Genomic DNA, 22926 nt, shown 5'->3' on the forward strand with positions numbered 1-22926 from the left:
CTTGAATCGGAATCTGTATTTATGTGCCCATTAAAGTTTGAGAAGCCCTCACTATTCTTAGCTACAAGGATTCCATCTATTATTTAATAAGCACGTCCGAAGGACAAGTCTTGCCAATAAGTAAGGTTGGGAACTCAAGAGGAATATTAGGAGCTAAACGATAGAATGTAAGAGTAGAGAAGGCAGGCAGTGGCCCTCTCTCATACCATTTCCTTAGACTCTGTGCAAGCTCATCATTCCTTCATTGATTTACCCAACAATTGTTTACCGAGCACCTGCTACATTCTGGGCACTGAGAAAACAGAAGAGACTGCGACAGGTAATGTTCCCACTCCCCTACAGCTCACATTTTCATGGGAGGATAGGAAGAGTAAACAAGTAAACAAATAGGTAAATAAGATAACAGTGGATTGTGGTTCATGCTTTGAAGACAATGAAATGTGACAGTGACAGGCTAGAGGGCCTCTGAGGAAGTGGTCAAGGTGCCACGAGAGCTGAGGCCTAAGAGCCCAGGAGAATTGGCTACTTAAATGTCTCGGGGAAGAGAGTCCCAGGCAGAGGGACTGGCAAAGGCAAAGGCCTCAAGGTGGCATCATGCTTGGAATAATGAGGAACAAAGCCAGTGAGCTACTGTGGGGAGAGAGGGTAGCAGGAGATGAGTCTGGAGGGGCAGGCAGGGGCCCAATCACACTGGGCCTCGGGGTAATACAAGGGCATTAAAGTTCATCCTAAAAAGATAGGAAGTCTTTCAGAAAGTTTATCAGCAGGGTGTGGTATGATCTGATAGGTGTTTTCTCTGAGTGTAGTGGAAAGGCTGGATTCTAGGGGAGGCAACAATGAGTGAAAGAGAGGAGAGAACCCTAAGGAAACTGAATTTCCCAGATAAGAAATAATGTGGGGCTGGTCCAGGGTGGGGGTAGAAGAGAAGGAGAAAAAGAGGGACGATCTGGGCTGATTTGAGGGAGATCTCACAGGCTGTGCTGACTTGCTGTTGGGTTGGATATGGAAACAGAAATGACTGGTCTTGGCACCTCAGGGGCTCTCAGCAGCTGACGCAGGAAGCCCACACACCCTGAGCTGGTCTGGTGGCATTATGGGATGACACTGGGCATCATGTGATGGCCTTACCTCTGTTCACTAAGGTCACTCATTCAACCTGCAGGAGTCTTCTACAATGTCTGCTTTCTGGAGGCTCCTTAAGCCAAGGGATTCCTGTTGTTACTTTACATTGGAGGCAGGGGAGAAGAAAAGTGTAGCCCAGATGGAAAAAGAGAAAAGTGCCAAAGCAAAAAGCAAAACTCTGCAGAGTTGTCAGAGGAAGCCTTGTAAAGCAGCCCAAGCAGGGAGGAGAGCCACCAAGGACCAACCTCCAGCTTCCCAGGCTCAGCTGCCAGCCCCATTTAATGAGGCTTTCCTGGGAGGGAAATTTGACTCCTGCAGGAAACCAGAAAATACAATAGGAAATATCCCCACTGCAGAGCTTGGTGTCCTCCAGCCCACCCCAGCACCCAGCTGTAGGCAACTTCTCCAGGTGGCAGCCCTGTTGGTGACCCAGAAGATGGTTCCTCTCTGCAACCTTATAAACATGAGCAGCTGCCCACCTAGGAAGAGAGGCAGAAGAAGAAAGTGATGTTTGCTTAAGGAGAGCTGAGGCTCCTGCCTAAGAGTCTGCCTCCCTTTTCAGGCTCATCCTGCCCAGCCCCAGACCTGGAGACTAGAGAATCTGAAAAGCACTGACCTTCATGCATGTCCACGGCAGTTACCTCCACACCTTTATTCCCACCGTCTTGGCTACCTAAACCCTAGCCACTCACCTCCAGTTCTACCTTCTCAATAAAAGGTCTCCTGGCAGCCCTAGCAGGCCCTGAGAGTCTTAAGGTTCCTGCGCTGTTTTATTTCTAAAGCAGATGTGGCAAAATGTAAACATTTGTTAAATCTGGGAGGTGGGTCCAAAATTTTTGTATGGTTGAAATTTTTCATGATGAAAAATTAATAATAGGAAAGCAAAGTTGACTGGCTGCAGTGCAGAGAAGCAGCTGGAAGGGGCCTGGAACAGTGCTGGGAAGTCCTGGCAAGAGTACTGCAGCATTGGTACAAGTGAGGAAATAGGAGGGCCTGGCCTAGGGTAAGAGGACCGATTTGCTGGATGAGATGAGATGAAATAGTGTGCAGTGGCTGAGAGAGAGTTGAAAGGAGGAGGGGAAAGGAGAAGGAGAAGGAGGAGGAGGAGGAGGAGGAGGAAGAAGAGGAAGAGGAGGAGGAGGAGAGCGGTCTAGACAAGGAGCCAGTATGCAACATGCTCAGGTGGAGACATGTGAGTGGGTTCTGAGTGGCAACGCCTAACCAGGTCAGTCGCCTCAGTGTCTCCTCTTGGCTGGGAAGTCAGCTTGCAGGGCAGCTGATGTTCCATCCATCTCCACCCTATCAGCACCACCCTGAACACAGTGACTTGCCTTTAGCAGGTACTTGAACAATGTGGTCAGGTGCTTACCCTCCACCCTCAAGTTGATGGCAGAGGCTTGGGCAAGGGAAGGTTGCCCCCTGATGAGACAGGCCCAAGGAAGAACAAAGTCCTACTCCAGGTCTACTCTTGAAGCCTGGTGTGAGCCAGATTGCTGACAGCCGGTGGGGTATTTTGGGGCCAGCCTGACCCTGTTACAACAGCTCCTTTTCTGGGCAAATGCCTGCTGCTCAGCTATTTCTAGCAGGGACAGCTGGGAGTGGGATGGGGGGTGGGGTTGAGAGGTATGGCCCCAGAGAAACATCGAGCCTGGGAGGGACAAACTGTGGAGCAGGACTGCGGAGACCCCAGGGACCCTCTGGGTAGCCAGAGGAGAAGGGAGGGGAGGAACCAGCCTGGGGATTTCCCCTCCACACCCCAGGTCTACCACAGACCTTTCTGGGGTAGTCTTGGTGATGGGCCTTACCCTGAGAGCACTGCCAGCCCCCTGCCATCGGGGGGTTCCCACCAGGGAGAAAACAACTACCTCTTCTTTGGGAGGGGGAGTGAGTCAATGGCTGGCATTGTGGGTGCTCTTCAGAGGCTGGGGGGCCTCCTCACCAGGATGGCCAAGGCTGTCATCTGATCCTACAGTGAGCCACTCTGGGGATCCCAATTCTGCGATGCAAAAGGTTAAGAGGCACATGCCTGCCACAGAAGGGGCATTTGCTTTCAAGAGTGCTGACTGGCCAAGCCCCAGGCTTATTTCCATCAGAGACCCCCATGCAGGCCAGAGTCGGGCCCTTCTCACAGACTCCTGTACCAGCATCCTGGAGGGAGCAATCCAGATGAAAGAGACCCACAGACTGGCAAAGACAGAACCAGAGTGAGAGAAAAAGCTTCCAGAAAGGCTAACGTGAGAAGCTCCAGGAGATGACAGGGACAAGAAGCCATGCCTAGAGTCAGGCTCAGATAGGCCCAGAGACCCTAAGGGAGATACAGAGAGAGAAATAAGGTTGGAAAGTGAGAGAGGACCCTCCCCACCACGCCCTCTGAGGTGCTTGGGCCATATAGGGGCCACCTCAAAGTGACTGAGTAAAGTGGAAAGGTTTAATTTAGCAAGTGGGTTTCAAAGCCAGACAGCCCAGTCTGCACCCTGCTTACTCCACCTGTCAGCTGTGGAGTAACCTTGGCACATTATATGACTTCAATTCTCTCATCTCTTTAAAAGCAGGGGAGAATGATGGCACCTCCAGCACAGAATGGGCTGAGCACAGTGCAGGCACAGTTCACAGAGAGGACCTGGGACAGTGCCTGGCACACAATAGGTATGTGGCATCATACTGAGGACCTGGTAGGACCACCATTGCTCCCATCCCAAATCCCACCTATCAGCCTTCCCTGCTTCTAGGGGAAGAGGTCAAGGTTTGTCCCTGGACTCTTTCCTTCCTTTTAAATCTGTCTGAGCTAAAGAGAAAGTACAGATATGAGGGTGGCTCTTGACCTCCAGGTTCCAGGCTGGTCCAAGGGCTTGGACCCAGCAGAGCAGGACTGATGCCTACCTGCAGGTGCCACTAGCTGATGGGACAGGGACAGGGAGCCCTGCTCTGAGTTGCCCACTAGACCCAAGAGGGCTTCTCTTCATTATAGATTGCCAGATCTCAAACCCAGCTCCGCACTGGGAGTAGTTAGAAAATCTGTTCAAACTCCTCTGGACAGGAGGCTCTGGACAGTCAGATTCAGGAGATGGAACCCAGATCAACAGGAGGCTAAAGTCCCTGCTCCTACCCACTAGGAACATGACACTTCTGTGATTGGAATTTCACAGTGCTCTGGGTACCCTAAAAAGGTCCTGGGTCTGCCCTACAGCCACCTTTCCCCCTTTCTCTCAAGTCTGGGATTCCCCCCATTTCTTGGCCATGGCCACTCCTGCCTGTTCTATGCACCTAGCCAATCCATGTCTTTATCCCCTCCCCACTGCACTGTTGGACTGAGGAGGAATGGGTGCGGCCCCTATGCCAAGGGCTTATGCAGAGAGGTTTCCCTTCACTCTTCTACTGCAGATTCCTCTTCCAAAAGTTCCAAAACAAGGAGCAGAGCCCTGAAATCTAGAGACAAGAACTCCCTCGGGGAGTGAGACAGGCTGGCCTTCACCAGATGTCCTCAGGAGACACAGGTCAGGCACTGTCTTGGCGGGAAGAATGGCCAGCTTGTCACGCAGCAGAACCACCCTCTCTGCTGGCACGCCAACTTCAACCTGTACAAGGACTGCTTTCTATTTGTGTGTACGTGTGTGTGTTTTTAAAGGTATATCTGAATATGGTCTATTTGGCCACAGGAACAACCCCCAGACTCCCATTCCTAGCTTCCTCCCCAGACCCCGACAGCACAGAGCTCGAAAGCTGAACCGGCCACTTTGTTCTGCCAAACACCAGATAAATGCTCCCTCCTTGGCAGTGGGAGCCAAATCCTAGTAGGTATTGAGGGCCTGTCTCCTGGACAGCACCAGAGCATTAATTGACTGGAGCTTGGGATCTTAGCCTCTAAAGTCACCTTGGGGCTGAGATCTAGCTGATGAGGGAGCTCATTGTAGCCAGCATCTCCTGGCCTCCCTGTTGATGGTAAGTCACCTCCAGAAGGGATGCACAAACTCTGTCTTCCCTCAAACAAGCCCACAACTCAGGCGCCCAGGCTCCCACAGCTCACCCTGACTATCTCACATGCCTAGTTCCATAAGAGTCAAAAGTAAAACAACTATTGCCATTGTCAGCAGGGGGTGGGAGGACTGGGATTCCAAGCTTCTGGATCCCAGACAGGTGAGCTGTCTCAATAAGATAGGTGAGATGCCCACAGCATGGAGGCTTAAAGGGATAGTACAGCCAGTGACAGCATCTATTCTGTGCATTCTGCCCTGCCCTGTTTCCCTACCAACTGATGGCTCAGACTCGGGCCAAGGTTGTCAGCCTGGCTCCTTCATCAAGGACAATCCTGACTTTTCCCCTCCAGGTCCCCAGTACCAAACAGTGCTAGGCACGTAGCTGGTACTTTTCAAGAGGTACCAGGATTGACTTGAAATTCCCTCCTGCAGGCAGGGAGTGACTTGGTCATGGCTGAAGGCTTCCCAGTGTTTACATATACACACACACACACACACATACACATTCACATACACATAAAGAACTCACCTGGTTGCCACCAAAGAGCTTCCTTCCCTTTATCCTCTGGGTTGGAGGGAGACACTGTCCCTCCATACACTTTGTGCCCAACTTTCCTGTTAGTTATCCAAAGAAGAGGAGGTGGAGGCCCAGCGGGTGCAGAGCTAAGTTTTCTACATTGGGCCTTCGGGTCTGGGATCAGGAAGAGGGAAGTGACAGAAGTGGTAACTGCACTCCAGGGCCTCCCTGACGTGACACCTAAACACACCCTGATGTGGCACCCTTACACGAGGAAAACAAGGTGTGCAGCTCCGAGCAGACATGCAGGTGGGTGTGACCTGACTCAGACACTGGCCCTGGCAGAGCTGGGGTTTATTATTCAACAACAAGGCATGAAAGGAGGGTGGTGGGCAGGAGGTGTGGGCTGAGAACCTGATACAGTGGAAGAGCTGCTGACCACCTACTACAGGAGTACTCTGTTCTTTATACAGGCAACCTCTCTCTTGCATATTGTTGAAGCACCAGGAGCTTTCTGCCCTCCTCAGCCAAAATTAGAACCTGCACTTCTGAGTGGGAGGTTAGAATTTCAGAGAAGAATAAACTAGAAGTTAGAGTACCTGAGTTCTAGTCCTCCTGTCACTCACTGGCTGTATAATTCTGGACAAGTCACTGCCCTCCTGGGGCTTCATTTCCTCATCTGTCAAATAAAGGAAATGGACCAGATGTGAGGACAGCCAACCACTTTCACCACAAGGTCCATCATCAATGGATTGGTAGTAACTGCCTGAGGATAACATATTTTTGTTCTTTGGATTGATTAACAAGTCTGTTATAGGCATGGAATTGGAAGTGTCATCATCAATTAATGATATCTGTTATGGCATTAGATTGGAAAATGGCAGCATGTGTGCTGGATACTTACATTCCTGAGAGAACTTTACGGTTCCACCCCTGAGTCCCAGGGTTAATGCTGGTTGGCCAGTACATACTTCCCACATTGTGATATTTGTACATAGCTGATTTCTCCCCCATAAAGAAACATTTTCATCAGCCTTTCAGGACAGTCATTGGTTGGGGGAATAGGCAACCCATAGCCCCACAGGGCCCACCCTACAAGACTTCGCCCAGAAGCCAATAGGCAGTGCCAAGGTCTAATACTCAAGGACTTTCTAGCATCTCCTAAAATTTTCTCCAATGTCTACAAAAAGAGCTTATCTAGTGTGTGAAAATCCCATCCTGGCTCTAGGTTAGGCTGAGGGACCAGCAGAGGGCTATGGGAAGGAGATAGCCTCTCCAAATGAGGGTCTGTTTTTCATAGGGCCTTATGTCTGTTACGGACTGGGTATCACTAAATCCCTCAGGCCTGAGAGGCAGGTGCCTGGATCACCTACAGGCCAATGTCCAATGCACACAGGTGACCAAAAAAGTGCTTACAGACCGAGAACTTCATCTGTCCAGGAAAAGACTAGCTTGCCTCACACCTGCTAGGTGGCCTGTATCCCTCAACCCTGTGGCTGCTTCGGGCAAGTCCTCTCCTCCCACTGTATCCAGAGGCTGTGCTTGGTACCAAGTCCTTCTCACTGCAGGGCCCAAAGTGGGTAGTTCTCAGGGCCAGTGCTCACTCCTCTGGGTCTTATTTCCCTGTACACACAGTGGTGCAGAGACCCTCCCCAGATATTATGTCCCCGCGGCCACCTTCCTCCATCTGTTCAGAGCCAGGTCTGGAATCACTCCAGACCTACAAGGCCCCAAGCACATCACAGGATTGTGGAAATGGCACCAGAAGGGATCACCGCACATTTGCAAACTCCTTCTCCTTGGAAGGGAAAAATCAAACCCAACTTTTCCCAGTGCCAGCCAGAAACCAAGATCCCACCCTGAGCTTGCTCACAGTATCATTTCTCCCAGACCTTCCTCTTCCCTATGCCTCCTGAAGAATGGACACCCCACAGCCCCTCCCCAAACACTCTCTGCAGGACCTGCCAAAAGGGAAATTGTGAGAGACACCAGGAGGAAGCTGGAGTTCACCCTCAGACCATGGCAGCAAGATGAAAGGAAGTGCTGGAGCCAGGGCCAGCTCTGAGGGGGAAGGGAAGCCAGTCATGGAATTCCGAGGAGCCCTGGAATCCCCACAGGGATCTCTCTGTGTCCCATCAGGTATCTGAAAGATATCTCTTTCCAGGAGCAAGGAAAAGCTGTTGACCTGTAATTATCTTTTTTTTTTAAAACAGTATTTTCCTCATTGTGTTGCTGGGAGGATGCTGGGCTAGTAATTAAACTTTAGAGGTGTATGGCTTTGCTATTTATCTGGGAAACCCTTAACACCACTATCTGCCTCTCCTGCCCAGAAGCAGATGGTGCTGTCTGGTGAAAATGAAGTTTATATTAACCTGGCAGAGGAAGAGAGAAACCTCTGCTTCCAGGTGGAGTGGGCATCTCCAGTTGCTTTCTCTTGGAGTTAAGATTCTCAGAGCCTAACTGCTGAGATTTCAGCTTCCCCTTCTGGAGTCTCTGGCAGTCACTATTCTAAGGCCTCCTTTCATTCTTACAATTACCCTATGAAGCAGATATTTTTAATATTCTCATTATAAAGATGAGAAAACTGAGGCAGAGAGGTTAAATCAAAGATTATACAGTCAGTAAATGCTGGAGCTGGGGGCCTTGGAACACACCCATCCTGGCCCTGGAATACAAACCCTTAACCACTGTGCTCCACAGCCACACGGCTCTTACGATGGTTTCCACACAACAAGAGATCTACCACCCAAGTGCTTCTTGCCCCAATTCACAGTGCATATGGTTTAAGCAATATTTGAATATAAGATTCCAGTTTGACAAGATAATTTGAATAGGTCCTGGGGTGTGGTAATGAGATCTAACCAGTCACATTCCATAGAAATGATCTAGAAATGATCTAGAAATTGGAGATAATGTGATTTTAATAATTATTTTCACTTTCTTTCTCTCATTAGATCTTCTTAATTATTTTTCTTTTAGTATAATGATTATGAGAGGCATTATTTATTTTAAACTTCCCACTTTTCCTACCTTGCCTTCTAGGTATGTCTTTATTATTCTTTAATTTTGGAAAGAATACATGAATACTTTCTCCTTTTTAAAAAAAAATATTACAGATAAGGTAAAGGTTCCCCTTTGACCAAGCTCCTGCCCCCTAATCCTGCACCAGAGATGACTGTGTTATCAATTTGGAGCACATCCTTCTAAATTAGAAAAATATATATTTACATACATATGTTATATGTGTACCAGCAACACATATATCTAATTGTTGCATTGTTGCATAATTGCAATCAGACTGTAAATACTGTTTTGACACTTGTCTTGTTCATTCATTAACATTTCTTGTAGATCCATCTATGGAATTAAATTTAGCTCAATCACTTGCTCTAACCGTTGTACTAAATGGTATGCACAATTTACTTAGCAATCCTCCTGTTGTTCCCATTTCGCCATGGCAAACAATCTGGGGCTCTCTGTGCCTTCCTGGGCCAGATGACTGACCTCAGTCAAGACCAAGGTTCTCCTGTGTCCAGGAGGCGAGAGCAATCACTACAACCCACAGCTCACTGCACTGCTAGAACCACCATGCTGTGCAGAGGGCACCAAAACTCTCTGGAATTCTAGGTACAAAATCATTCTTAGAATTTAGCAAAGCTTAATTTCCTAAGCTCTGGTCCCCTTGCCTTTAGCTGAGGGTCAATACAGAGCTTCTCTCCTTGATTAAAACAGAGTGCCTGCAGGAGGACACATCCTTCCTCTTCTACTCACAGATGGACACAGTCACTCCGTTGATGCTGCCTCAGGACATCAAACTGAACCAAAGCTCATACAAATTTAGTGAACAGGAACATTTACACAGTTCTTCACCTACAAGGTGAAGGACTTTTTTTTGGAACAAGAATTCTTCTATTTTAAACCTGCACTGAGCCTATAAATCTCCTTAAACTACACCATAAAACACCCCGCCCCAGCACTACACATCTATTCCCTACTACACATATATTGATGATTCAGGGATAGTTTTGTTCATCCATCATTAGCCTGGCTATTTGTGAGCTGGGGAGTGTAACCCTGGGTAGAGGTAAGTGGGTGAGGAGTCTGAAGAGATGAATAAGGAAGGAAAATAAAAGCTCTTCAAAAAAGGTTAAGTCCTCTACAGCAAATGAGTGAACTTGAACACCTCTCTCAGCGCTACCTTCCAAGTGGCACGGGGTAGGCAGAAGTACCTTTCCTGGCTCTGATCAAATACTGGCTCTGCATACCGACTGGCTGCGGGTCAGAGCAAAAGGCCAGCTGCACCTTGGCTTGGAGCCTCTGCTTGCAGAATAGTTACTGTAATGCAGCACCTTGTAGGTCAGGTTGTGAAACAACCCCATGAAGTCAGGGCTTTAGAGAGCTTTCCGGTCCTTCCTTGGCGAAGGCCAGGCTGTAGTGGAGACACTTAACAGTGAAGGAGTCAGGCAAGGAAATTTGCAGAGGCTGGATATGTGGTCCAGCCTCCAATAAGAAGGAAACTGAAGGTTCTCCACAGCCCTTCACCTCCTTCCTCCTCCCCTTAACTGCACCCCCAAGCAACCCGGCCCCTTTATAGGCCAAAAGGCTTCTCCGTCGGGCCTCATCCTGACCAGGAAACAAGGGGCTGAGTGGCAGGTTATTTTTGGAAGAAATCAATTTCTACATGGAGACCAAGGGCCTCATCTCTTCCTTGTTCCCAACCTGATATCTGAAATGTAGTTAGGAGCCCTCTACGGAAACTGACCAGGTTTCTAGAAAGGGTGTTTGGAATCACTGTTAACTTGAAATGCTGCAGCGATGGGGTAGATCAAGCTGGAACATAGTCTCCCTCTTCCTCCTGGCACCCTAAATGATTGTGGAAGGCAACGGAGCAGGGGGTAGGGGACTTGGGAGGGTGGCAGAGCATTTGGGGTGGGCACAGAGCCTGATCAAGCCTCTTATGTATTCCAGCCCCAGACTGTCTAAAGATCTTTGTGTGATGATGGCTCTGTTGTACACCTATGCTGCTCAATATGTAGCTACTAGGCACTTTCGCTACTGAGCACTTACAATGTCGCTAGTGCAATGAGAAACTGAACTTTTCATTTAAATTAATTTAAATGTAAATAGCCGCATGTGGCTAGTGGTTACCCTATTAGACAGCACAGCTCTAAAGCCTTCATTCCAAGCATTTCCCACTGGTAGGAAGAGAGGCTGGGTTCAATATGCAGCACTTACGTACAAAGCAGGAAGAGCTGCCAGGTCTAAAGGTTCAAGGCAGAAGGTCTGGGGAGAGAAGAAGGCCTGGGGCAGAGCAGAGGATGTAATCCTGGTGACCACAGATAGATTTCAGGGGCTGTGAATGACTGAAAGTTTATTAGAAATGTATGTCGTGCTTCCGTGCATTTGCCTTGGGAGAGGGTCTTTTGCTGTCATTAGAATGATAAAGAATTTCTGATCTCAAAATTAAAATAAGATAAAATAACTCATTGAACCATTAGATAAAACTTACTTCTTTGAGGAAGTCTGCCCTGATTTCAGAGAATAAATTTTCCCAATAATGTGTTATGCTTTCTTTGCAGCATTTAGAACAGTATAAAATCTTGAGTTTGCCTTTTTTTAAAATAAATTAAAATCTGTCTTCCCTCATGAAGCTCTAAGCTCCATGATAGCAGGAACCAGATCTGCTTTTTGCCTACCAGTGCATCCCCAGAGCTTGACATATTACTTGAGACAAAGAAGAAGGTAGGCACTCATTTGATGGATTGATGATGGATGGATGGATGGATGGAGAGAAGGAAGGAAGGAACAAATGAATGAACAAACACACTTCACCCCAACAACTATTACTTGAAAAAAAAACCAAAAAACCGAATTTCCCCAAATGGGGTAGGAAGTACTATTTCACTTAGGCTACTGTCACAATGAAAACTATATACGGTGGTGTGAGGTGGCTCAATGGCAGAGTTCTCACCTGCCATGCTGGAGACTCAGGTTTGATTCCCGGTGCCTGCCCATGCAAAAAAAGAAAAAACACTATACCATCCTATAACTACACGTTGAAGATTGCTTTGAAAATTATTGTTTTTTTATTTCTTCGCTTTGTATATATGTTATACTATACAATAAAAAAAGTTAAAAAACAAACAACAACTATATGGGCATCTTCTTTGTTTATTCCACCCAAGAAGAATGTTCTTTCCTCCCTCTTCATCCCATAGCACGTCTAGTATTTATTTCATTCATAACAGACTTAATTGCCTAAAAGTTTACTTTCCCCATTAGTTACAGACTCCTGGAAGGGAGGGATTTTGTTCTTCTCAATTTTGTATTCCTCATCCTGTGCCAGTTCTGCTCTGCAAAAATGCAAATATTGAAAGAGGCACAGGACCATCGACTCTTACCCTCAGCCAAGTTGGATTCTTTAATTACATATTTTCATCCTTACCACTCACACACTCACAGCCAGGGTAGGGTTGCCAGATTTAGCAATTAAAAATACAGGAGGCCCAGTTAAATTTGAATTTCAGATAAGCAACAAATAATTTTGTATAAATAAATCTTTATTAGTTTGTTAAATGCTGCTAGAATGCAATATACTAGAAATGGGTTGGCTTGTATAATGGGAATGTATTAATGTTACAAGTTTACAGATCTAGGTCATAAAAATGTCCAAACTAAGTCATTCAGAGAAAGATACTTTGACTCAAGTCAAACGCCAATGACGTTTGGGATTTCTCTGTCAGCTGGGACAGCAAATGGCAGAGTCTGCTAGCTTCTTCTCCTTGCTTTTCATTTCAAATGGCTTCCCCAGGGTCATTTTTTTTCTGCATCTCCAAACATCTCTTGTCTGTGTCAGCTCGGAAACTTTTCCCAAAATGGCTCCCTTTTAAAGGACCCCAGTAAGTGACCCCACCTTCAATAGGTAGAGAAATTTCCCTGGCAACCAACTAATCAAAAGGCCCACAACTGGGTGGGCCACATCTCCATGGAAACAACTTAATCAAAAAAGATGCCACCCAGCAATACTGAATCAGGATTAAAGAACGTATCTTTTCTAATTATCCAATATCTACCCTATTTCTATCTCCTGATGACCTCTGCTCTTAACTGAAATTCTCCAAGTTCATTCATTAATGTTAGTTCTTATCAGTGAGACCATACAGTATTTGTCCTTTTGTTTTTGGCTAATCTCATTTAGCATAATGTCCTTAAGGTCCATCCATGTTGTTACATACCTTATAACTTTATTCTGTCTTATAGTCGCATAATATTCCATCGTATGTATATACTACAGCTTGTTTAGCCACTCATCTGTTGATGGACATTTGGGCTGTTTCCATCTTTTGGCAATTGTAAATAATGCTGCTATAAACATTGGTCTGCAAATGTCCATTTGTGTCCTTGCCCTCATGTCCTCTGAGTAGATACCTAGCAATGGTAATTCTATACTTAGCTTCCTGAGGAAATGCCAAACTGCCTTCCACAGTGGTTGTACCATTTGACATTCACACCAACAGTGGATAAGTGTGCCTCTTTCTCCACATCCTCTCCAGCACTTGTCGTTTTCTGTTTTTATTGATAATGGCCATTCTGGTGGGTGTAAGGTGATATCTCATTGTGGTTTTGATTTGCATTTCTCTAATAGCCAGGGAAGTTGAGCATCTTTTCATGTGCCTTTTGGCCATGTGTATTTCCTCTTCTGAGAAGTGTGTGTTCAAGTCTTCTGCCCATATTGTAATTGGGTTGTCTGTCTTTTTGTTGTTGAGTTGAATAATCTCTTTATATATTCTGGATACTAGACCTTTATCTGATATATCATTTCCAAATATTGTCTTCCATTATGTAGGCTGTCTTTTTACTTTCTTGACAAAGCTCTTTGATGCACAAAAGTGTTTAATTTTGAGCAATTCCCATTTCTTTCTTTCTTCAATGCTTGTGCTTTGGGTGTAAGGTCTAGGAAATCACCTCCTATTATAAGATTTATAAGATATTTCCCTACATTTTCTCCTAACAGTTTTATGGTCCTAGATCTAATGTTTAGGTCTTTGATCCATTTTGAGTGAATTTTTGTATAGGGTGTGAGATATGGATCCTCTTTCGTTCTTTTTGCATGTAGATATCCAGTTCTCTAGGCACCATTTACTGAAGAGACTATTCTGTCCCATGTGAGCTGGCTTGACTGCCTTATCAAAGATCAATTGTCCATAGATGAGAGGGTCTACATCTGAGCCCTCTATTTGATTCCATTGGTCAGATTATCTATCTTTATGCCAGAACCATGCTGTTTTGACCACTGTAGTTCGTAATATGCCTTGTCAGGTAGCGTGAGACCTCTGACTGCATTTTTCTTTCTCAGGATACTTTTAGCTATCCTGAACTGAAGGGATACAGTTTGTGCAATGGGACTGATAATAAAAATTCAGAAATGGATAGCATAATACTACCTAACTGCAATACAATAATGTTAGAACACTGAATGAAGCTGAATGTGAGAATGTTAGAGGGAGGAGGGCTGGGGGCAAAAATGAAATCAGAAGGAAAGATATACGATAAAGACTGAGATGGTATAATCTAGGAATGCCTAGAGTATATAATGATAGTGACTAAATGCACAAATTTAAAAATGTTTTGCATGAGGAAGAACAAAGGAACGTCAGTAATGCAGGGTGTTGAAAATAGATGGTAGTTAATATTTTAAAACTTTGACTTATGTGTGAGACTAAAGCAAAAAATGTTTAATTGGTACAAAATTTATATTTTGATTAGTGCATTTCCTAATATAACTTATGTGGACAGCTTAACTGAACATCATAAGTACATGGAACCTTGAGTAGGGCATGAGATGTTGTAGGTTTGTCCAGAGTGATGCCTCGATAAATTACAGAAGGATTTGAACAGTGAATAAAAAAGTATTTTCAAAGTCCCCTTTGGGAAATGGTGAGAAAGGGGGAAAATTCAACTTCTCCAAGTGGAGAGTTCTTGATATTATCACAAGTAGTGGGGACCACCAAAGCAATAGGCTGAGTCCCCAGTCTTGGGGTTTGTTCATATGAAACTTAACCCTGCTAAGGATAGGCTAAACCTACTTAAAATTAGGCCTAAGAGTCACCCCCAAGAGAACCTCTTTTGTTGTTTAGATGTGGCCTCTCTCTCTGAGCCAACACTGACAAGCAAACTCACTGCCCTCCCCCTCTCTATGTGAGATATGACTCCCAGGGATGTGGACCTTCCTGGCCACGTGGGACAGAAATCCTAGCATGAGCTGGGACTCAGCACCAAGGGATTGAGAAAACCTTCTCGACCAAAATGGGGAAGAGTGAAATGCGACAAAATAAAGTGTCAATGGCTGAGAGATTCCAAACAGAGTCAGGAGGTTATCCTGGAGGTTATTCTTATGCATTAAATACATATCACCTTTTTAGTTAAGGCATAACAGAGAGGCTGAAAGGAACTGTCTGAAAATGCAGAGCCGTGTTCAGTAGCCATGTTTCTTGAAGATGACTGTATAATGACATAGCTTTCACAATGTGACTGTGTGATTGTGAAAATCTTGTGTCTGATGCTTCTTTTATCTACCTTATGGACAGATGAGTAAAACATATGGATTAAAAATAAATAAATAATAGGGGGAACAAATGTTAAAATAAATTTAGTAGATGAAATGCTAGTGATCAATGAAAGGGAGGGTTAAAGGGTATGGTATGTATGAATTTTTTCCTGTTTTCTTTTTATTTCTTTTTCTGAATTGATGCAAATGTTCTAAGTAATGATCATGATGATGAATATACAACTATGTTATAAAAAAGAATGTTTATATTGTATGTTAATTGGTTTTATTAATAAAAATTAAAAAAAGAACATACCTTATCTGAGGTACACAATAGTTTCAAATCAGTGCAATATTTAGTACATACTTAAACTAAAAATACTATTCATTGTTTATCTGAAATTCAAACTAAACTGGGCATCTCTTAACTTATCTGGTCACCCTAATCCTTGCAAGTAGCAACAAGCGAGGGGTGTGGTTCAGGGGAGCTGGAAGGGGCTACAGAGACAAATGAATCTTCTTAGTACAGTCCGTAGGCTTCAGATAAGCATAGAAAGGGCAACTACCAGGTTATCTGTGGTTTCTCTCCTCCAATTCCATGTCCAATCCCATATGAACAGTTACCCATAGAGTTTCTAAATACCCTACGGGGGACTTATTAATGCCATGGGCCACCTCAAAGGGACAATGACTCTCTTCCAAGCACAAACCTTCTTCTCTGGCCTCCTTCCTGTTTGCCTCCTCCTCAGAGTCAGTTGCCCAGGTGTGTGCCTGAGAGTGTTCATTCTCAAGGATTTCCTGAGGGTCCCACCTACAGAGCAGTTAGGTCCTGGCAGAAGCTTTGAAGATGGGGACCCATAGGGATGTTCTGCTTTGAATCTCAGTTTGCACACAGGTTGCGGGGAGGGAAAGGACTATATTGATGCAGAATCTGCAGTGGAGATAAATGGAAAAGCCAGGAGTCTGGGGTTTCTATTCAGATCTATAATAGAGCATCCTTCAAATTCTTCCTGGCTGCCCAAGACTCTCCATTCTCAGTGGCTAAGGAGCATGGAAGGTAGGGGATGGCTTGTCCCACAGAAGAAGAAATGGACACTGGAGGGTACACGTGCTATTTCAAGTGAAACTGAATCTGTACATATTCCAGACCCCTCCAACTACCCCTATGCAGTACCACTTTGCACAAGATTCCCCAGTTATACTAAAGAAGCAAGAATCCAAAGCCCTTCTTGGAGTAATCAGACCTCCACCAAGAGCACAAGACACCATTTGAAGAGGGAGAAATAAGAGAGGGAAAGAAAGTATGAGAGACCTATGTTGGAGAAAAGGAAGCCAACTGATGGGATAGTGGGGACTCAGGGATCTATCAAAGGGATGTCCAGGTCCACTGTTATTGTCTGAATATCATCTATAAACCCTTGAATGGTGCCTGAGCAGTACAAGATGTAAATCAATAATTAATAATAGAAATTGGTTTAGCTCAGGAGCTAATCACTAGGGGCCCACAGGTGTGTCAATAAAATTAAACTCAGATACTCTTTTCCTGGGGAGAGGCTTCCAGCACATTCACAAGGAGTCTGTGGCCTCCAGAAGGTCCAGAGCCATGAGTTGGTAAAGCCAGTTAGGCAGTATGCTAGTTTGAAACCACTGTGTAGCCCAAAAAAGCCATGTCCTTAAATCCTGATTCAATATTCTTTAGGGTGGAATCTTGCATTAGTGTTTCCATGGAGATTTACCTACTCAATTGTGGGTATGTCTTTGATTAGATGAAGATGTGACTCTGCACATTCGAGATGGGTCTTGATTAGTTTACCACAGTCCTTTAAGACAGGAAACATTTTGGAGAGAGCTCAGAGCTGACACAGACTTAAATATTTGAAGATGCAGAAAGAAAATGATGCCAAGGAAGTGGTATGAAACAAGAAGCCAAAGGACCAGCAGACTGGTACCAGCCTCATGCCTTTTAAGCTGACAGAGGTGTTCCAGACCCATTGGTCTTTCTTGAGTCAAGGTATATTTCTCTGGATGCCTTAGCTTGGACATTTTTATGGCCTTCAAACTGTAAACTTGTAATTTAATACAATCCCTTTATTAAAGCCAACCCATTTCTGGTATATTGCATTCCAGCAGTGTTTAGCAAACTGATACAAGCATCTTCCCCTAGGCTTAGTTAGTAGGCATGGTACTTCCAGGGTATCAGGGTGGGACATGGCCAAAAACGGTAGTTGCAAAACAGTTCCGAGAGCACCACTCCATGCCATACTTCTGCTCCTGGTAGACTTCCCTCCAACCCAAGGCAAGCTCTAGCGAGGCAGCACCTGTGGCTTACACAGCTGAGTATTCTGGCACAGGATACTCAGAACAGTTCATCAGTACCAAGTGAAGCAAAGTGAGAAAACAGAAAAGCAACACCATGATCACAGGTAATAAGTTCCTAGACCCCTTCCTCTTCATCTGTCCCAGCCCAATTTCCTAATCACCTGGTGATCCCAGGGTAACTCAATATACAATTAAGTATCAGGAAAAACACGAATTAGCTCATTTAATCCTCACAACAACCCTATCTGATGGATACTATTCAAATTTCCACTCTACAGATGAAAAAACTGAGCCTAATTAATCTGTCCAGGGTGACATGGTTTCAGCGATGGTAATCAGTCCCAGGCGAAGGAGCACCCAAGCTCCAAGCCACTCTCCTACACAGCCTCTTAGAACGCGGACTGCTGAGGCCCATCAATGACCGAGACATTTACATTCCATTTGTATGTCCTCTATAAGGAGCTGCCACATTAAAACCAGGAACCCTGATAAGTAAAATAAAAATTAACATTACGAAAAGTCATCCAGGTATGAGTTCTATAAAATGGGTTCACAAAGATGCCATGCATGGCTTAAAGGTTAAACTTCAGAAAACCACCACAACCCCTTCCCAGACTGCATCTACAAGGTATGATGACCCACATGGACAAGCCAGGGCCATGCACATGGCTATTGCAAGGCTAGGGCCACTCTACAATTGTGTGTCGCCTCTTGACATACAGGAAGTCAGCCCTCCAGGCAAGAGAGAGGTGGAGGAGCTGCATTCCTTTCTTGTGAGATTCTGTAACTAGGGAGGGGGTGGGGGACCAGAGCGGAAAAGGAAGAAGAAAAGTTCTGATTTGGGAGTTTCCGCTGGCTTTTGGACCCTCTTTGGCTCATCAATGGGTCCTTTCAGGGTTCCATCTCCCCAGCTGAGTTATCATTTCCTGTCCAGCACACTACACCCATTGATGGGGTATCAGCAAATCCCACCAGTTTATGCTGGAAGGACCCAAGGAGAGTGGACAGGAATTGAGGGGGAAAGAAGAAGGCAGTAGGGTAAGGAGTGGCTTTCAATCCTTTATTATTGAATTAAGAGAGGATATTTAATATAGTTAGCTGGCTCACTTTGGCTCTTCTCACAGGAAGAATATGGACAATGGTATAAAATCAGGAACTGGGAGCAAACATACAAGCCTGGTCTCTCTGAGATGACTCACCCCAAAGGCCTGGCACAGAAAGCAGTGGACGCTGGTTCTGAGAGGCTGGGCACAGGTATCTCTTCTTTGCATTTTTATTGGACTAAACCAGGCTCACAGACCTGAAGAAGAACCTAGAACACCCTGGCTTTCCTTTCCTGGTATAGGAAGGGTTGCTGCCCAAATCACAATGATTCTTCCTTCCCTGGTACCTGCTGCTGATACAAGGTGTGTGCTACCTAATGGCCACATCTGTGTTATATGACCGTCTACCCCTGGCTATACTGCTTTGTCCAAAAAGGGCATCTGACTCAGGACAGGCCAATTAGAGGTTTCCCTGGGATTTTTCAATGTAGAAGTGAAAGGGAATCAGTCTCTCTGCTGTTGGGAGCCACAAATGCAAAATTTGGGGGCTGGTGGCAGTCCAGTTCTTCAAGATATGAGAGAAAGGGTATGATGTAACAGAATCTGAAAATAGTGCCCAGAGGGAAGTAGGGCCAAAACAGAGAGAGAGCAACCTCTGGTGTTGGGTGCTGCAGAGGCCCACTGACTCACGGTCCTTGTAATCATTTGGTTGACTGCATAAACTTCACCGGTATATCCTTTAACCAAGTTCCCTTTTTGCCTGAGCTGGTATGAGAGGAAAGCTGTCAATTATAACCAAAGGAGACCTAACTAATGTAGTTGGCATCAAAGGAAGTGTCTGCAAAGGTGGCTATAGGATCCATGCTACCATCCATCCCCCGTGTAAACACATCTATGTATATTAGAAACATACACACACCATGGACATGTACGAACAGTGACGCAGGAGCTCTATGTGGTCAGACAGACACAGTGGCATGACCAGTTTGTGTCTGTGGTTCAAGCAAGTGCTTATTTTCTGTTTCAGTTTCCTCTGTTTGCTTTTCTTTGCCTGCAATGGATGCTTATAGATACATGTCTGCTCATGCACACAGCACCCGCAGCCCTTCTTCTACCGCCTCCACCAGGGTTTCCTACCCCCTTGGTGAAGGAGGGTGACAAAGCACGACTGTTAAGATCATCCGAGGAAGCCAACAAAGCCCTAAGTGTCTGCTGCAATATCCAAGACTGAGATGAACCCAGCTCCACTGTCAAACTTCCCTCAACCGTATCCGCTCCAACACTTCTGACTCTGAGAGTTCTGACAGGTTGCTCTCAGGATTAGTGAGGAAATGAAAGGCCAGACTATCAGAGACTCAGAGCAACCTGGGTGGAACCGAGGACCATCTGAGCTTGGACAACTTACCTGCAGGTCAAAGAACTTGCTGTACCTCCGATAGATGGTCTGGGAGGTGGAGTCGGACCAGGTCACATTGATGATGTATACCTGTGGGGAAAGGTAAGAGCAGGTGAGCATGACCACAGCTGGGCATCAAGCTGTACCTGGTATCATTTCATATTTCTGGGTGCTCCATAACCAGGATCATTCTTTTTTTCATCTGTCTCCAGGGTAGTCCAAGTATCATGGCGGGGGGGAAGGAGAGTACACAATTATGTGTAAATAAATACAATATGTACAAATAAATACATATACATGTACACATACATACATATTTATCTTGAGGGGAAGTCAAGTAAATGCTATCTAAGGATGATTACCTTAGAAGGGTAGGCTTACAAGTGATTTTAATTTCCTTCTTTTTGTTTATATGCATTTCATACAATGAATATTCTTTATTGGACCATTAAAATTTTTTGTTTAAGAAAGCTTATTTCCAGTAGACAGCGGTCCTCAAACTTCAGAATGAATAAGATTTCACTGGGGGCCTTCCAAAAATGCTGGCGCCAGCTCCATCCTTGGAAATTCTGCACAAGTAGACGTGGTTTACGGGACTTGTGCATCTATATTTTCAACAAACCACCCCAGATTATTTTGTTGCAGTTCAGCCTCAGAAATCACTCCAGGAGACCATAAAGATTTCAGAGATGTGTGTTCCTCTCAGTATTCCTGAGTCTGAACTCAGCGTCTGGCATGGAACAGGCACTCAGAAGACATTTTGCTACTCTAAACGACCATCTCTCTGGCACGTTAGGGGATATGTTAGCATGTGGACCATTTGCAAACTTTTCTCTTTGGGGCCCTCACAATGAAGCCATTTTAGGGCCCACTGATTGCTCAGGGTCTTAGGGCCTCTGCCTCAGATCCTGATGGAAGGTTGGTCTGGTGCCCTGGAGATAGGCGGGACCTCTCATTGGAGAAGGGGAGAAAACCCTCTGTCCACACAATCAGGCTTACTGTTCCCACTCCTTCTGTCCTTTTTAACTGAACCCATGCCAAAGACACACCCTTCTGGGAGAGACCTCAATTAGAGACAGGTCCCCTCACCCAGCTTCAGGGCAATTGTGATGAATCCCTGCTCTGGCACCTGTCATGATATCTCAGGTACATGGTTAAGGAGAGAAATGAAGGTGAGGCCTCTGCCTCTTCCCCAGAAAAGTGGGGGGAGAGTCGTAAGTCTGTAAATATTCAGATTTCTGGTCCTGCACAGGGGTTCTTGTTCAGTTGAGCCAGGGGGTCCATTGTGAGGAGAACAAAATGGCCAGAGAAGACAGTGGTCTGGGCCACAGTGAAAAGGAAGGGATATTCAAAGAGGAATAACCTTGACATGTGACTGGCTGACTTTGCCAAGGGTCCTGGATGGGGTTTTGCTTGCAGGGTGGTAAGGGTTTGTGTTTGAATCCTTAATTAGCAAGCAAGGAAACGACACCTAAATCCAATTCCTTCTCCCCTCCTATCTCTAGGTCTCAGAGCTCCTTGTCGAACTCTGTGCTCCAGAAATGCAACAAAGGGCCATGTCCTGCCACCCAGAGATGAGGCATTTATGATATGGAAGAACATAAAGTAAAAGGTTATTCCCATCCTTGCAAGCTCCAAATGAACTGTTGACTAGTATTATAATAAGTAGACAGATTTACGCTTGCTTGTATATTCTATATTAATGCATGTCCCATATAATAAATTGTAGAAACCATTTACTTAATGGTCACTACGTGCCAGCACAGTGTAAAGGATTTGTAAACACTAGCTAGGTTATTCCTCAGCCCAGTTTTACCACTATTTCATACAAGAGGAGCTGAGGTTCAGAGAAGTTAAGTAAATTCCCAAGGTCACACAACTAGTAAAATATGGAGTAGAGGACTTGAACCCAGGTCTAGCTGAGTCCAATCCCCATGCTCTTAACCACGCTGGAATATCTCCCTATATGTCAAATTAGGAGTTTAGAGATTTAAATAAAACTACTCCATCAGGAATGAACAAAGATTTGAGTTGTCTGAAAAGTCTGTACACCCCTTACTTAGTGGAAGATGGGGAGTAAAGGCAACTCTGAGAACCTGAGACCAAGAAGAGACTGAACTTGGGGCCCAGAAAAAAGTCAAGGGTTAGGAATGCTACAAAACCAGACCAATGCAGAAGAAATCCTCATATACAATGAACTTGCCTGATTGCTGCAGAGATGGTCCGGGATTTCCACAGGGGTTATTACCCATCCTGCCCAGATGCTGACTCCCAGGCTCCTTGACTCTTAAATTCTGCAACATCTTCCCCTCCCCACCTGGTCACCCCTTCCTGCTGAACGGGGGGAGCAGATGCTGGGGACGCACCAGGTGCACTCTCTCTGGCCCCCTGACCTTTGTTCTGGTGGCTGCTGCTGCTGCTGCTGCTGCTGCTGCTGCATGGTAGGGAGGCCCCATGTAGTCTTGCCCTCTGGGGAGAGAGCTTGCAGCTGGCTCCCAGGCCATTAGACAGCAACCTAGAGGAAGGACTTAACTGAGGCTTAACAGGACGCTCCAGCCTCTCTAGGAATTACAGGCTTTTCTTTGCCTCCCAGGAAGAATTAATCACAGCTCCTCACAGCTAGGGGGGCACAGTACACTCTCATGTAGTCAAGGAACCCAAGGCCTGGAATGTTGATTTGCCAAGGCAAAGCATGACCAGGTGAGGGTTCAGCCACACTTGAATTACTCTCCCAGGACTTTCTTCATTGGTTGTGGGACCTCAGCCAAGGCTCTTTACAGTCTTGGGGAGCCTCCTCTACCCAGCGGACACCATCTTTAGGGCTGCAGAGCCTGATCCTGGAGGCTTGTTGACAGGCATGCTCAGCCTGTTAATGGCCAACTGGGATGGGAACTTAGTCCCCAATTCCTGGTCAAGGACATCAGCCAGCACATAGCCTGAGTGTACCCTTCTTAGAAAAGTCCTTTCCCCCTTTACTCCTCAAAATTATGTGAAAAGTCATAGAGAAC

General features: G+C 45.6%; 1 protein-coding gene across 5 annotated transcripts in view; it reads right to left on the bottom strand.

Moving 5' to 3' along the window:
- SH3PXD2A (SH3 and PX domains 2A) overlaps positions 1 to 22926 on the bottom strand; it is a 269266-nt gene that overhangs the window by 177522 nt on the left and 68818 nt on the right. For 4 of the 5 annotated variants that reach the window (XM_077125918.1, XM_077125916.1, XM_077125915.1 and 1 more), the window contains exon 2: positions 19928 to 20008. In XM_077125918.1, coding sequence (XP_076982033.1) covers positions 19928 to 20008 — 81 coding nt within the window. Of the gene's footprint in view, positions 1 to 6212; positions 6293 to 19927; positions 20009 to 22926 lie in introns of all 5 variants that reach the window. The other variant, XM_077125917.1, reaches the window with a different exon arrangement.

The sequence above is a fragment of the Tamandua tetradactyla genome, chromosome 13 (assembly GCF_023851605.1).
Source record: "Tamandua tetradactyla isolate mTamTet1 chromosome 13, mTamTet1.pri, whole genome shotgun sequence".
Taxonomy (NCBI): Eukaryota; Metazoa; Chordata; class Mammalia; order Pilosa; family Myrmecophagidae; genus Tamandua; species Tamandua tetradactyla.